This window comes from Balaenoptera ricei, chromosome 10 (genome assembly GCF_028023285.1).
Source record: "Balaenoptera ricei isolate mBalRic1 chromosome 10, mBalRic1.hap2, whole genome shotgun sequence".
Classification (NCBI taxonomy): Eukaryota; Metazoa; Chordata; class Mammalia; order Artiodactyla; family Balaenopteridae; genus Balaenoptera; species Balaenoptera ricei.
Genome location: NC_082648.1, coordinates 99,348,025 through 99,362,902, shown reverse-complemented (window position 1 = coordinate 99,362,902; position 14,878 = coordinate 99,348,025). Strand labels below are relative to the sequence as shown.

Sequence of the window (14,878 nt, the reverse complement as noted above, 5' to 3'; positions counted from 1 at the left end):
TGTTTCTGTCAGGCAAGTCTTGTCCTGATGAAGGGATCTCCGTGGCGCCTGCCTCCTGCCCTGGCCTTTCTGCTCGCGTGGACACAGGGCCGTGAAGGTATGGGTAGTGCCAGTGGACGGTGCTCCAGGGAGAGGAGCAGTTGCAGAGCAGTGCCTGCGGCCGCCCTGTACTAAAAAATAGGGAGCAGTACACATATGGACTAGCTGTGACCTTGGACATGGTGGTCTGTCTGTAAAACAGACACTCTCTGAGCATTTGAAAGGCAACTTGATGCCCAGGGGAAGTGGGGGCTGCATCTTGGGCCAACCCCACCCCGCCCCGGCCCACTGGGGAAACTACATTGGGGAATGTGTGGGTGTGGGGAGGGGAGGCTGCAGGCAGAAGCGGGGCGGGAAGGAAAGTGGGAAGTCTAGTGACGGGTCCGGCTGTGGCGTGGCTGTCAGCACCCACTGACTCTGGCTGTGAAGGACCCCCCCCCCCCCACCCCACTGGCTGGAGTTGGTAACAGCACAGACACCACCACTCACAAAGGAACACTCACTCAATCCGGATTCTTATTTTCCTTAGAAGAGCAAAAGGATCTTTCAAACCCTTCAGCCACCAGTGAAATGATCATGCAGGAGAAAAACTTTAGATGGGAGTCTGTCATTAAAAATAAATACAGTTGCACAAAGCTGCTCAAGACGTGAATCAAACTAAAAACAGGAAGGTGGGGGGTTGATACGTTCGTTGTTTTAAGAACCTCCCCACCCCCACCTGTGGGTCACTCCATGGGCGGAGGGAAGAGAGGGCAGGAGGCCTGGCCGCACCATCTCGGTGGTGAGCGAAGCCACAGCTGGATCGGATCAGATCCGGTTCTGGTGACGCAAAACTGCACTCGTGACACCAGAGCTGGGTCCGAGGAGCAGGACGGGCGGGCGCTGGTGGCAGAGCAGGGCCTTACTTCTGCTGCAGCTCCTTCATTCTGTTCAGAGCACTGCCGGCGCGGAACCACTCGATCTGGGTTTCGTTGAAGGTGTGGTTCAGGAGGATGGTCTCCTGGGTCCCATTGGGGTGCTTGATGATGCATTTCAGGGGCTGTGAGGAGGAGGAGGAGGAGGGAGGCAGGTGTGGGTGGACTGGCTCTTGGGAACACGGCCCTCGGTTCTGGTAGAGGGTCAGGAGAGTGGGTCACTGCTCTGGGGCCTTGGGGCCAGCAAGGTGAACCAAATCCTACGCCAGGTCTGGGCCTCGGTGGCCATGGTAAGACCTAGATGGCTTAACTCCTGGGGCCAAGAGGGTCCTGCCGGGCGTGGGCTGTTGGCCTCTGAGTGCCAAGCCTGGGCTAGTGAGTGGACAGTAGGAGGGCCTGAGCTGGCTCTACCCTCATCTCTGGGAAGGCATTTCCTTCCCTCTCTCGGGGGGGTCACCTGGATAATTTAGGGGCCCTTCTAAGAAGCTGGAACAGAGGTTCATGGGAGGAGGTGCAGGTGGGGCCAGGTGTAGAAGGAGGGAACCAAGGTGGCTGCCCCCTCCATTCCCCTCCCCCCTTAGGAGGGCCCTGGGGGAAACGCGCTGGCTGGCCCACCTCCTTCCCTGGTCCCCTACCTTGCCAGGGGCAAAGTCCTTCAGGCCCTGGATGGTCAGCTTGTCCACAGGGTGAATCTTGTTGTAGTCGGCTGGGTCAGCGAAGGTGAGGGGCAGCAGACCCTGCTTCTTCAGGTTGGTTTCTAGAAGGCAGAGGGCACACTCAGTCCATACGCGGCAGGTTCCTTTTGTGAGGAACCTCACCAACCAAGTCTAGTTAAGGCTGTGGGAGAGACACCCCTAGTCCTGCCACATGGGGACAAACCTGGGGCATCGACTACGAGGACCAAGTTGGCCGCACTCCCAGTGACGTGGGGCCCTATGCAAGTGTGCTTTGGTGCCTGTGTTTCCTGAGGCCTCTGACAATCAGAGACAATCCTTTGACCACGTGCCCTGGATTTCAACTGCTACAAGTTTGGAAGCAAGACCAGTACATGCTGGAGATGGGAAGCTGTGGGTGTTAGAATCCACACAAATCTGAAGGGGCAGAGGCTGGAGGCTGGTGATGGTGGAAAAACGAGCTGCCGACATGCCCTAGGAACGAGGCACGTGGCTCCAGGCCCCACTGGGCCACTGGCAGGTTGGGTGACCTTGGGCTGCCAGCGAGGGGAGGTGGATGGGGCTGGGATGGGGCTCCAGCTCACCGTGGATCCTGGCGAAGCTCTTGGTGATGATGGCCCGGCCCCCGAGGTGGCGAGGCTCCAGTGCCGCGTGCTCCCGGCTCGAGCCCTCGCCGTAGTTCTCATCTCCGATCACCACCCACCGGATGCCACGTGCCTGTCAGGAAAGTAAGGAGCGAGTTTATGAGGGAGAGGAGGGCACTGGCCCACCTCCTGCACAGTCATCGGGCTTCCTAAGGCTCACAGGTCAAGGAGCTAGAGAGTCCCCTCCTCACCTGCTCCCCAAGGACAGGTGAAGTTAGAGGTGAATCCAGCCCAAACCAGGCCCTGGGAAGACATGTGATGAGACATGGGCCCTGGCTGCCCGCGGTGGGCCTGGGAAGGTGCGACGCCCCCCCCCCCCCCCAATCAGTGCTCAGCCTGGAGGCAGGCGTGAGTGGGGGGCACAGTGTTGGGGAGAGCCCAGGGCAGTGGGGGTGACAGACATGGGACTGCCTCCGTGGCACTGGGACACTTCGACTACAGAGCTACTGGTATGGACTCCCCCTGTCCCTGAACCACCCATCCGCCCCACGCAGCCACCAGGAGGTGCCAGAGGACCCCCATCCCTACCCCCAACCAACCCACCTTGTAGTAGCGGGCGGTGTCAGGGACGGGACCAAACTCCTGGGTGACGGCATTACGCACGGAGTTGGCCTTGCCATTTTCGATGTTGACGGCACCGATGAGCAGATTATTGGAGATGTTGTCCAGGTGCCCACGGAACTTGAGCCAGGGGCCGGCAGCCGAGATGTGGTCAGTGGTACACTTCCCTTTGACCTGGGGTGGGTGAGCAGAGAGAACAGAGGTCGTGGCAGGGCCTCTGAGTGGCGGATGAGGGGAGAGGCCCTCTAGAGGCAGGCAGCGGGACCCGGGGATGGGGACACGAGAAGGATGTCAGGCTGTGACACAGGGTCTACAGTTTTGGCGTCACCACTCTGGCCAAGAGGGCTCAGGCAAGGCTGTCACCCACCCCTCAGAGGGGGTAAAGGAGGCTGGACACGGACGACACGTATGTCTGCTCACTCGCCCTTTAGACCTAGGCCCCCAGGTAGGAGATGCCCAGGCTGGAAGACCAGCTACAGATCTCATGCCAGACACAGAGAGGAGCCTAGGGATGTGTCTGGGTTCTGGCTAGTGACTGATCAGTTTCATCTACCACATGGGCCTAATATTGGCTGTGACACTGCCTGGAGACCCCATAGTTAACAGCATAATGCACGTGTGACATGGGTCTGAGGCCTCTGGCTGTACCACAAGAGCTTGTCTGCTCAGCTCCCAAACACAGGCCATACCTCCCGATGCTCAACTGTGGGAACAGAGGAAATGACATCTTCCGGAGCTTGTCTGGTCAAGCCAGACGTGTGGAGACCTGGCTGTGCAGGGTCACATGTGCCCATCTTGCCCTCCCTGTGCTGCATTCACTACCCACACCCACTGGAGGTGGCCCTCACCAGCTGGAGCAGGATTGCTGAGGGCCTCAGACAGCAGCTGGCCAGACCCAGTTCTGCCCAGCACGGGGCAGTGGAAGAGGGGACACAGATGCCCTCACTCCTCTGCAGCCAAACCTCCCTTCCTGCCCCCACCCTAATCTTGACCGTGTCCTCCACCAGGGTCCATGGGAGAATGCGTGGTTTCACGGCCCTTCCTACCAATCAAGGGAGGGTGCCCTCCCTGTCCCCACGCCGCTGACCTTGATGAGGATTTGCAGGTCCTCCAGGTCTTTGCCGTCCCACTTGTCAAAAGGCTCCAGGAGCTGCAGACGCTGGCTGGTGGGACTCACGTCCACCCGCTGCCCGCTGCTGTCCTTAGGGGGGTGCTGGTAGGTGTCCTGTCCGGGATCGAAATCCTGCAGCAGGGGACAGGGCACGTTAGGTGTCAACCCCTCAGCCGCCGTTCGGAAAGGCTCTCACGGAAGGCAAGCTCCCTCGAGCGCCAAGCCGCTCTCTCCCAGTGAACACGGCTGCTTCACTCTCACAAACAGTGAGCGTCCCTCCTGGGCAGGAAGTGTCTCGGCCGCACAGCGGCCCTGAGGCCCAGGCCGGGGCGGGCGTGCAGGACAGGTGGCCGTGCAGGTGCCTGCTCACCGCTCGGGGAAGCTCATCTGCGTCTGGAGCCTCCAGCTTGAACTTCTTGCCATCCTTGCCCGTCAAGAAGTCAGTATCTGGGTTGAACTTGAGGGTGCCAGCAATGGCCAGGGCTGTGACAATCTGAAATGGAGGCGGCCAGTTTGTCAGTTAGCACCAAATTCCACTCCCGTTCCTCCACCTCAGCAGAGACCAAAACTGAGATGGAGCCCAGGAAATCTCCAGATTCTCCACAGACCACTCTTCCCCTCAGAGGCAGAAGCTGCAGGAATCTCCCTGGGACCAGGGCCGTTGGGCCCGCAGGGGACTCATGAACCCAAGGGTAATCTGGCCTCTACCACCCCCACTGGGGCCTGACCTCAGAGCCCCCTCGGCCAGGGTCAGCGCTGGACCCAGAGAGGCCGGAAATGCGGCTGCAATGAAAATGTTCCTTAATGGGCACTGAAAACATGGAAAGGGCCATTTCTTCACAAAAGTATTTCTGGAACACTCATTTAAAAAACCAAGTTACGAAAGACTGGCCAAGTGCGGACAACCGCTAAGTGCCCGGAGCACGCGGCTCAGTGGCCGTTCATCGTGACAGCGCGGCCTCCCTCCCGGCTCAGGGACAGTGTGAGCACCTCCTGGCGCGGCTCCGGGGCCGCCCACAGGACCCTGGGGCACAGAGCAGGGGAGTGACAGGTCAAGCCCATGTGGCTGGGTGGAGGTAGGGCTGCCTTCTGTCCCCGGTGGTGATTCTAAAGCTCCTGCTCACGATCGCGACTGTGCTACATGAGACCTCAGACTCCTGGGACCGAGGGGAGCCAGGCACGGGGCAGCAAGGGAGCTTGATGCCTGGGGCCGGCAACATTTGTGGCTCTTGGTTTCTGCCCTGACAATCCCTTGCCCTGCGATGCCAAGCCTCCCTCAGCAGCCCTGCAGGGTCAGACGGCCTTCCCCAGTGCCCCTACTCCCCTGACCGGCCAGCAGCAGGGCCCCGAGAGGCCATCCCAGGTTAGGGCCGGGCCTGGCAGAGTCTCACCTCAGGGGATGTGACGAAGGCATGGGTCTCGGGGTTCGCATCATTGCGGCCCGTGAAGTTCCTGTTGTAGGAGGTGACGATGGTGTTCTTCTCCCCCTTCTTGATGTCCTTTCTGCCAGGTCAGAGGGGACAAAGTTAGGGATGTCTGGCCTTGTTACCTGGCCCATCCTGCCTAGCTCATGGCAGAGGAGGGGGAACTGGAAAGACCCTGAAAGGGTCACCTCCTCCCAGAACTCACACACACAGAGCAAGAGGGAACCTCAGGCATCACTGAGGTTTGCTTGAGACCACACGTAAGACAGAGGCCAGACCAAGGCCAGAGTTTCCTGACCCGGGCACTGCTTCCTTTCAAGAGGCTGCATCAGAGGTCACCGCTGTGTGCATGACGATGAGGCCCCCCTGGCCTCTTCCTGCCACCCCAGGCCCTGTCCAGGTGGCCACTCAGTGCTGCTGGGGGCTCTTCCTCTTTACTTCCAGCCCAACTTTCCAGTCCTTCCCGGAAAAGTCTTCTAATGTGCAACAGCCCCAAAGCTAGAGGCCTTGGGCTAAGAGTTTTCACTTCAGTGACATCTCCCCTCAACATCTGGGGCTCTGTACCCCAGGACATAAAGGGCCATCCTATCAAAATCGTGCTTCTCACCTGTCCCACTGGCCAATGCAGGGGCCACAGGCATTGGCCAGGACGATGCCACCCACGTCCCTCAGGATCTGTGCCTGCAGCAGAGACAGAGGACAGGGAGTTGTCAGGGGCAGGCTGGCAGCTGATGGGAAAGGGTAGTTCAGCAGCCTGAGGGATGAAGAGCTGATGGGAACCCTGGGGCAGACCCTGGGACCTGTACCAGCCCCTGCCTGCAAGGCTGCGGTTTGTTCTGCCCTGAAGCCACATTACTCAGCAGTGGGGTGGGGGAGCCAGGGGCGGGATGCGTGGGCACTCACGTAGCCGTCCCGCTCAATGGTGGCGCGGATCTGCTCAGAGCCTGGAGTGATGGTGAACTGGGACTTGCACTTGAGTCCATGAGCCAGCGCCTGCTTGGCCACAGCAGCTGAGCGCCCCATGTCCTCGTAGCTGGAGTTGGTACAGCTGCCGATCAGACCTGGTGCATCATGGGTGGTGAGGCCGTGAGTCAGGAGGAGAGAGTGACCAGAGCTCTCCACCTGACCGCAAACTATCCAGGTCTGGTCAAGAGTTCACCAACTCTGCTTCCAACAGAGACATGTTGGAAGCAAACTACCTAGCTGTCTAAGAGTAAAGGATAAGCTCCTCTTGACCCAGCCATTTAAGGGAAGAAGATGTGGCCAGTGAACACGACACTGAACACGTGTGGAAGCAGTACGAGTCACTCTTACAGTAATACAGTCTGCACGTGTGTGCACATCAGCAGGCCCGCACTGAAACACTTAACATGACTGCTGCTGGAGGAGGGCCTATAGGCCAATTTTCTTCTCTTATACTTTGCAGTATTCTCTGGCTTTCTAGTTGGTTTATAATCAGAGGAAAAAGAATTCTTTTTAAAAAGTCTATCATAGTGGGCTTCCCTAGTAGCACAGTGGTTAAGAATCCGCCTGCCAATGCAGGGGACACGGGTTCGAACCCTGGTCCGGGAAGATTCCATATGCCACGAAGCAACTAAGCCCGTGCGCCACAACTACTGAGCCTGCGCTCTAGAGCCCGTGAGCCACAACTACTGAAGCCCACATACCACAACTACTAAGGCCTGCGCGCCTAGAGCCCGTGCTCCGCAATAAGAGAAGCCACTGCAATGAGAAGCCCACGCACCGCAACGAAGAGTAGCCCCTGCTCGCCGCAACTAGAGAAAGCCCACACGCAGCAACAAAGACCCAATACAGCCAAATAAGTAAATTAATTAAATAAATAAATTAGAAAAAAGAAAGTCTATCACAGTTATTCAAAAAGTCAATAAAGACTGGATGGGGCTTCCCTGGTGGCGCAGTGGTTGAGAATCTGCCTGCCAATGCAGGGGACACAGGTTCGAGCCCTGGTCCGGGAAGATCCCACATGCCACGGAGCAACTAAGCCCGTGCGCCACAACTACTGAGCCTGCGCGTCTGGAGCCTGTGCTCCGCAACAGGAGAGGCCGCAATAGTGAGAGGCCCGCGCACCGCAATGAAGAGTGACCCCCGCTTGCCGCAACTAGAGAAAGCCCTCGCACAGAAATGAAGACCCAACACAGCTAAAATAAATAAATAAATATATTTATTTAAAAAAAAAAAAAGACTGGATGACATCACACTGTCTACAGACAGAGACAGTCTCTCTCACCAGCTCAGCAATTTATTTTCTAATTTTAAGCTACCAAAGATTTGTTTTTATTTACTTCAACTCATAAGGCTGAACACACTGTACAGCACTTCATGCCAGGCACCATCGAAAGCTCTTGCCACACATTAACTCATCCCACTTCCCAGCAATTTTAACGGGTAAGTATAGTATCACCCTCGTTTTACACCTGGGGAACCGAGGCACAGGAGGTGAAGTGACTTGCTCACAGTCACCCAGCTGTGAAGTGGCAGAGTCAGATTCATACCCAGGCCACCTGGGTTCATGTGCTTCACAGCCACACTAAACTGTGACAACAGTGATACCATGCCAGTGTGTCCGAATATGTAAAGCATGTAAAGTAAAATCAGTCGTCATGGTTGGTAAGAGGAAGTGTTTGTAAAACAGAAAATTACACACATCAGTATGTGCATGTACACAGAAATACAGTATTCCTGTCAAAGAGCTTCTAGAGCTGGTTCTGGCTGAGGGTGGAGATTAGGGGTGTTTTAAAATTCTTATTTGTCAATATTCTCTACACTGATATATATTTCTTTTCTTTTTTTTTTTTTTGAAGATTTTCTTTTTTTCTATTTTTTTTTTTTTTTAGGTTCCATATATATGTGTTAGCATACGGTATTTGTTTTTCTCTTTCTGACTTACTTCACTCTGTATGACAGACTCTATGAAGATTTTCTTCATGTGGACCATTTTTGAAGTCTTTACTGAATTTGTTACAATATTGCTTCTGTTTTATGTTTTGTTTTTTTTGGCCGTGAGACATGTGGGATCTTAGCTCCCCAACCAGGGATCGAACCCGCACCCTCTGCACTGGAAGGTGAAGTCTTAACCACTGGACCACCAGGAAATCCCTCTATTTCTTTTATACCAAGAAAAAGTAATTTCTTTAAAAAGCCATAAGAAAAAAAACAACTACTTCAGAAAGCGCCTGGTCCATTCAGGAAGGGCCCCGCGGTAAGCACAGGCGACAGCCCACAGCCCTGGGTGGACTGCTGGCCCTGAGGCGGGGGGCAGGGGTGGCTCACCTACTCGGATGTCCAGGGGCCACCCCTCCTTCTCTGCCACACTGCCCACTTCTGCCACAGGGTGAGCCAGGTCGGGGGTGAAGGGCCCATTGATGTGCGGCTTCAGCTGAGGAAGAAAAGGCACGGGGAGGGAACCCAGCTTGGCGCGTGGACAGCCTTTCTTCAGAGGTGGCCTCGCTCCCGCTCACCAAGTCACGGTGGGCCTGGGAGGCCAACTACTGTTCTCACGGCTCAAACCTCAACCCAGGAAACGCCCGAGCAACAGACGCCGTACGTGCCCCAGCTCCTGAGATCTCTCCAACCCCGCAAGTCTCGTCATCTCCAGCCTGCAGACAGCAGAGCGCCTGCCTTACCCAAGGTCACATAGCTCGGCGATAGCAGAGGCATGGGATGAATCAAGGCTGCCAGCTTCCTAAGCCCGTTACCTCCCATACTACGGTGCTTCTGGAATCTTAAGGCCAGATGCTTTACATGTGACGATACTTATCAATCAACGTGAAGCACTTAACGAAGTGCCTGGCACATAGTAAGCACTCAATAAATGTCAGCAACTGTTATTACATGGATTAGCTCATTCAGTTCCCATGACTGCCTCGGGTTTCACACACCATGAAGTAAGGCCCACAGTGCTTGAGCAACTTGCCCAAGGTCACAGGCTTAAGCGGCAGAGTCAAGATGTGAACTCATGCAGGTTGGCTTCAGGGCCTAAACCCTCGGCCGCTGTGCTCTGCTGCTTCTCCTCCTCCAGACCGCCCTTTCTCTGGCCTTCCAAACGCCACCCTGGCCTGCAGGTCTCAGGGTGCCAGGCTCAGGCTTGGGAATTTTGCTTGGGCTTTGCCCTCTGAACTCTCACAACTCTAGGGCAAAATCCTGGCTTCTCCTAAAGCTGAGGTGGGGGCCAACTGAACGTTTCTGAATCACCAGCCATAGCCACCTCCACTCTCCCCTTGGCCATACAGCCTTCCTGCTGCCCCTCCCACCCCACTGATTCAGTCAGCAGTTTGCAGGGACACTGGGGAACCAAAAGTCCAAGAGCCCTGCTGGGTGTGCAGCCAGGGACCTGCTCTGGCTCTCCCCAGGGCCCACCAGAAGTCCCCGGACGGGGCCTGAACCCCCCACCCTCAGAAACTCCTGGAACCAACTCCCTTCCTCACCTCGCTGAGGTTAATTTCAATCAGTTGGTCATAATGGCAGCCAGGGTCAGGTACCAAGTGATCCTTGAATTCATCAGCAAGGTTGGCAATGTCTGAAATCAACGAGGGAGACTGAAGCATGTAAAACAGAAATTGGCCATGAGACTCCATCCATCCATCCATCCACCTGCCCATCTATCCATCCATCCATGCATCCATCCATCTGAACCACAGTTACCAGGCACCTGTGTCAAACATCCATCCATCCATCCATCCGTATGAACCACAGTTACCAGGCACCTGTCAAACATCCACCCATCCATCCATCCATATGAACCACAGTTACCTGGCACCTGTCAAACATCCATCCATCCATCCATCCGTATGAACCACAGTTACCAGGCATCTGTCAAACATCCATCCATCCATCCATCCGTATGAACCACAGTTACCTGGCACCTGTCAAACATCCATCCATCCATCCATCCGTATGAACCAGTTACCAGGCACCTGTCAAACATCCATCCATCCATCCATCCGTATGAACCACAGTTACCAGGCACCTGTCAAACATCCATCCATCCATCCATCCGTCTGAACCACAGTTACCTGGCACCTGTGTCAAACATCCATCCATCCATCCATCCGTATGAACCAGTTACCAGGCACCTGTCAAACATCCATCCAACCATCCATCCGTATGAACCACAGTTACCAGGCACCTGTCAAACATCCATCCATCCATCCATATGAACCACAGTTACCAGGCACCTGTCAAACATCCATCCATCCATCCATCCGTATGAACCACAGTTACCTGGCACCTGTCAAACATCCATCCATCCATCCATCCATATGAACCACAGTTACCAGGCACCTGTCAAACATCCATCCATCCATCCGTATGAACCACAGTTACCAGGCACCTGTCAAACATCCATCCGTCCATCCATCCGTATGAACCACAGTTACCAGGCACCTGTCAAACATCCATCCGTCCATCCATCCGTATGAACCACAGTTACCAGGCACCTGTCAAACATCCATCCATCCATCCATCCGTATGAACCACAGTTACCAGGCACCTGTCAAACATCCATCCATCCATCCATCCGTATGAACCACAGTTACCAGGCACCTGTCAAACACCGGGCCCTGGACACTGAGTGGGCAAACAAAGGAACAAAACAAACAGCACAGGACACAGTTCCCGCCCTCGAGGAGCTCACGTCTAGCGAAGGAGCTATCAGTGAGCCGGAAGTCACGAGATAATACAACAGAGGCACGCAGGAACACGGGGACACAGGGGAGATGTAGTGACTGAGGCTCAGAGGCAGGGAAGGCTTCCTGGAGATGAGAAGCACTGAGTTTTTAAAGAAGGAGAAGTTACTTGATAATAAAAGCGAGGGAAGGGCCTTTCAGGTAGCACTCTGTGTGCGGAGAGCTTGGGAACAAAGTGACAAACTCCCCCCCAGGCCCTTGGCCTCTGGCTCCACCAATCACCCTCGCTCACCTCCCTTCAGAGGCTCCAACAATTCCTCCCCCAGGACCCATTTCCAACTCTGGGTTTCAAAGAAGCCAAGCTAGAACCTCAGGGAAGTTGCTGAGGGAGGCCTACAAAGTGGTTCTTGTTCCAGACGTTTTTCCTCCTCCCCCTGCTAGGGCAGGAATTACAAATAGAAGCAGATCCATGTCATTTCCAGAGCCTCCCACAGAGGGCACCAAGGACCAAGCCAAGAAGAACCGGAATTCAGACACCCTTTCAGGGGAAACTAAATTCCAGTCCTGAGGCAGGGATATCTCACACTTAGATGCCAGACCCACTGAGAAGCTGATGAGAGCTACAGACACCCCACTCAGGAACAGTAACACACATAACCTCTCACAGACTGTCAGGGGCTTCTCAGAGCCTCTGAAGCCAGTCCGGAGACACCAGGCTTAGGACTTAGGATGCCCGCTGGCTCACCTGCCCGGCCTGTCTTGCTCAGGTACTTCTTCATCCTGTGGTTGTAAGGAAACACCGAAGTGGTGGCCCCAATTTCTGCACCCATGTTGCAGATTGTCGCCATGCCTGTAGAGAAACAGAGCCCGCGGGGCTGGCTGTGCAGCTAGACGAGGCTCCCCCACACCTGCTAGAGGTGCACAAACATCTTCACACTGGGGAGCTGGCATCATTTCTTCCCTCGCTCTCACTGCCCCTGTGGCCCAGGGTTAAAATGAGGCCCAGTGAAGAGAGGCCACGGGGCCAGAGCTCAGTGTCCCGGCTCTCAGGGTGGCGGCTGGGTAGAGTGAAGGGGACACAGGATTCAGCTCCTACAAGCCAAGTTCCAGCTCTGGGCCTGGCTGTCCCGCTCAGCAGACTAGACAGCCCCCATGGAATGAACGCTGACCTGGCCAGACCACCCAGTTGTTGCTGTGTCCGTTTGCAGGTGAGGGAACTGGCTCAGAGAGGCCCAAGGTCATGCCACAGAGCAAATGCGGCGTGGCCTGCAGGTCTCAGTCTGACTGCCCGGTGTGCAGGCCTGCACTCTTTCAGCTACAACACGGTGGAAATGTTTCTGGGTCCGCGGTTTTCCAGCAATAAGACTGGAAGGACGTCCACTGCCTGGACCACAGACCGCCCACAGAACTGGAGAGGCTACAGATGCCCTGACTGCTATCAGGACTCCAGCCTCATGGGGTTGCTGGGACATGGGTCTGGGCTTGTTGCCAACTTCCTCACTGAGCTGTCCAACAGCAGTAAGGGCTACTTAGAAGAGTGAGCCCCGCATCACAGGAGGGACACAAGGGCCAGCTGAACGGTAGCTCTGTGGGGCTGCTGTGGAGCTGAGGCAGGCCCCTAGGGAAGTCTGGACTGAACCATCTCTAAGGTTCATCCAAGTCTACCTGGATTGCCAAGGGCCCAGGCACTGGGGCCAGATCACCAGGAGTGATGAGTAGGAAGGGGCTGGCTCCCACCTGGTCTTGGAGACTAGCAGGTGACGGTCTCTAATCCAAAGGAAGAGAGTGAGGTTCCAACTCCAGCCAAGGGAAGATGTGAGAATGCGGCTGCTTTGAGACAGAAGCCCTGGCTCTGATTCCCCTTCCCACCACCACCTCCACCCTCTCTGTAGGTTCTTCTGGATCACCCAAGGCAGCCCAGGGCCACAGCCAAGTTGGCTCAGCCCCTAACTCTGTGTGGCCACAGGGAAGTTACCTGCCGTCCTTGAGGGGCCCCAGTCTCCCGTTTAATGAGGGACCTGGACTAGACAATGAGGTCTCCCCTCGACCTCTAAGTGTCCATCCCAAGTCCCCAAATTCACTGGACAGATCCCCAGGGGAAGGCCATTCACTGCTTCTATGGCTCTACTACAGGCCCCACTGGGCCCAGCACAGGCTGAGAGCCATGTCACGTGGCCGCCTTCCTCACCAGTGCAGGAGACGGAGTCTACGCCAGGCCCGTGGTACTCCACAATTGCGCCCGTGCCACCTTTTACTGTAAGGATACCCGCCACCTTTAGGATCACATCTTTGGGTGAGGTCCAACCGGAGAGCGAGCCTGTCAGCTTCACACCAATCACCTGAATAGGTGGGGCAAGAAAGCAGTTACAGGCCTGTGTATCATGTGCCATGTTCCAACCAGGAATCTACCTGCTGGAATTCAGCTTATTTATCCCTGCCTCCTTCCCAAAGAGATCTGAGCCTGACCTATTCTCTCATCCCTTTCGGGTCCCACATCTCCCATTCACCCCCACCAACCACCCCTCTGCTGTCCCCCCGAGATGAGCCCTTCCCTACCCCTCACCTTGGGGCACTTCAGCTCCCAGGGGATCCCAGCCATGACGTCCACTGCATCAGCGCCCCCAACTCCAATGCAGATGCCCCCCAGGCCACCACCATTGGGGGTGTGGGAATCAGTGCCAATCAGAAGAACCCCAGGGTATGCATAGTTTTCCAGAATGATCTGAAAAAGAATCCAAGATCTTAAGCTTAAAAGCCCTCAGGCGAGAATGGAGGTAGGGCTCCAAAGGGGTCTGCAAAACTGCCCCCTACCGACACTGGGCCACTGGGCCATTCCCAGGCACCCCTCCAGGATGGGGCCTCTCCAGTGTGGCCTGGACGAGCCAGAGACCTGGGAGACCAGCGGCCTGGGCTCACAAACTGCTCTGACAGTTCCTGACTGTATGACTTGGGCTTGTCAGTGCCTCTCTGCACCTCAGTTTCCTCATTTGTTAAGAACGGCCACACCACCTTGACCCCAGGATTGCAGCGAGAACCAGATGAACTGGGTACAAGAGTGTGTCGTGTGACAGGCCTGAGGACAAGTGCTGAGCCCTGAAAGGCGCTCCCCTACAACACCCCTGCCTCACGTGGTGGACACGTGGAGCGTGCTTATCTGGCTTCTCAACGGGGCGGACAATCTCATGGCCTGGCTCCAGCACCCGCGAGGAAGTACCGGGCACCCTATGGGAGTGCAGGCCAGGCGTTTTTCCACCACTGAACTAAAAAGAAGTATAGACAACGCCTCCCTAGCCTCAGTGGCCTGGAGGTGGCTCTGAGAACAGCAGCGACTTGCTTAAGGAAGAGGATGACCTGCCGCGTTACCTCTCCGAGTTCAGTGTTGCCTTCGTCGAGGCACTCCTCCTAGCTGGGAGCTAGGAGCTGGCGGTGAGCATTTCCCCCCAGGATATTTAAAGGAGCTACGGGGGCAGCTACCCCAGTGCAGCCCCGCCCACCATCCTGACAGCTGAGGTGCTGGACACGCTGAGGCTGCAGCGGGGCTGCTTGAGGAAACTGCGGCCAAAGGGCCACGCCTGGGTCTGCGGTCTGGCCCCACCACCTCCCAGTAGTCACTTCACCCCCCCAAGCCTCAGTTTCCCATCTGTAAAGAGTAGCTGATAACAGTGCCCCCCTCACGGGATCACTGTGAGCACTCGATAGGAACATGTCCGTCAAGCTGTAATAATGCCGGAGAGAGGCATTATTTTTATGTATTATTTTGCAGCAAGATCCTTCACCTGAGGTTCTGTTGCTCACTGTCAGAAGCAGTTATGGCCCAACACACACACAGGGATATTGGGGAGGATAAATGAGATCAGAGATGCGAA

General features: G+C 55.9%; 1 protein-coding gene across 1 annotated transcript in view; it reads right to left on the bottom strand.

Moving 5' to 3' along the window:
- Positions 1–532: 532 nt before the first annotated feature.
- The window catches only part of ACO2 (aconitase 2), a 52,968-nt gene continuing 38,622 nt past the window's right edge, over positions 533–14,878 (bottom strand). The window contains exons 6-19 of the mRNA XM_059937077.1: positions 13,576–13,734; positions 13,201–13,351; positions 11,758–11,862; positions 9,813–9,904; positions 8,659–8,764; positions 6,271–6,428; positions 5,975–6,048; positions 5,335–5,446; positions 4,314–4,436; positions 3,920–4,075; positions 2,815–3,006; positions 2,212–2,344; positions 1,589–1,710; positions 533–1,078 (exon numbers count right to left, since the gene is read on the bottom strand). Of these exons, the coding sequence (XP_059793060.1) occupies positions 941–1,078; positions 1,589–1,710; positions 2,212–2,344; positions 2,815–3,006; positions 3,920–4,075; positions 4,314–4,436; positions 5,335–5,446; positions 5,975–6,048; positions 6,271–6,428; positions 8,659–8,764; positions 9,813–9,904; positions 11,758–11,862; positions 13,201–13,351; positions 13,576–13,734 (1,821 nt within the window). The 3' untranslated portion in view covers positions 533–940. The remainder of the gene's footprint in view (positions 1,079–1,588; positions 1,711–2,211; positions 2,345–2,814; positions 3,007–3,919; positions 4,076–4,313; positions 4,437–5,334; positions 5,447–5,974; positions 6,049–6,270; positions 6,429–8,658; positions 8,765–9,812; positions 9,905–11,757; positions 11,863–13,200; positions 13,352–13,575; positions 13,735–14,878) is intronic.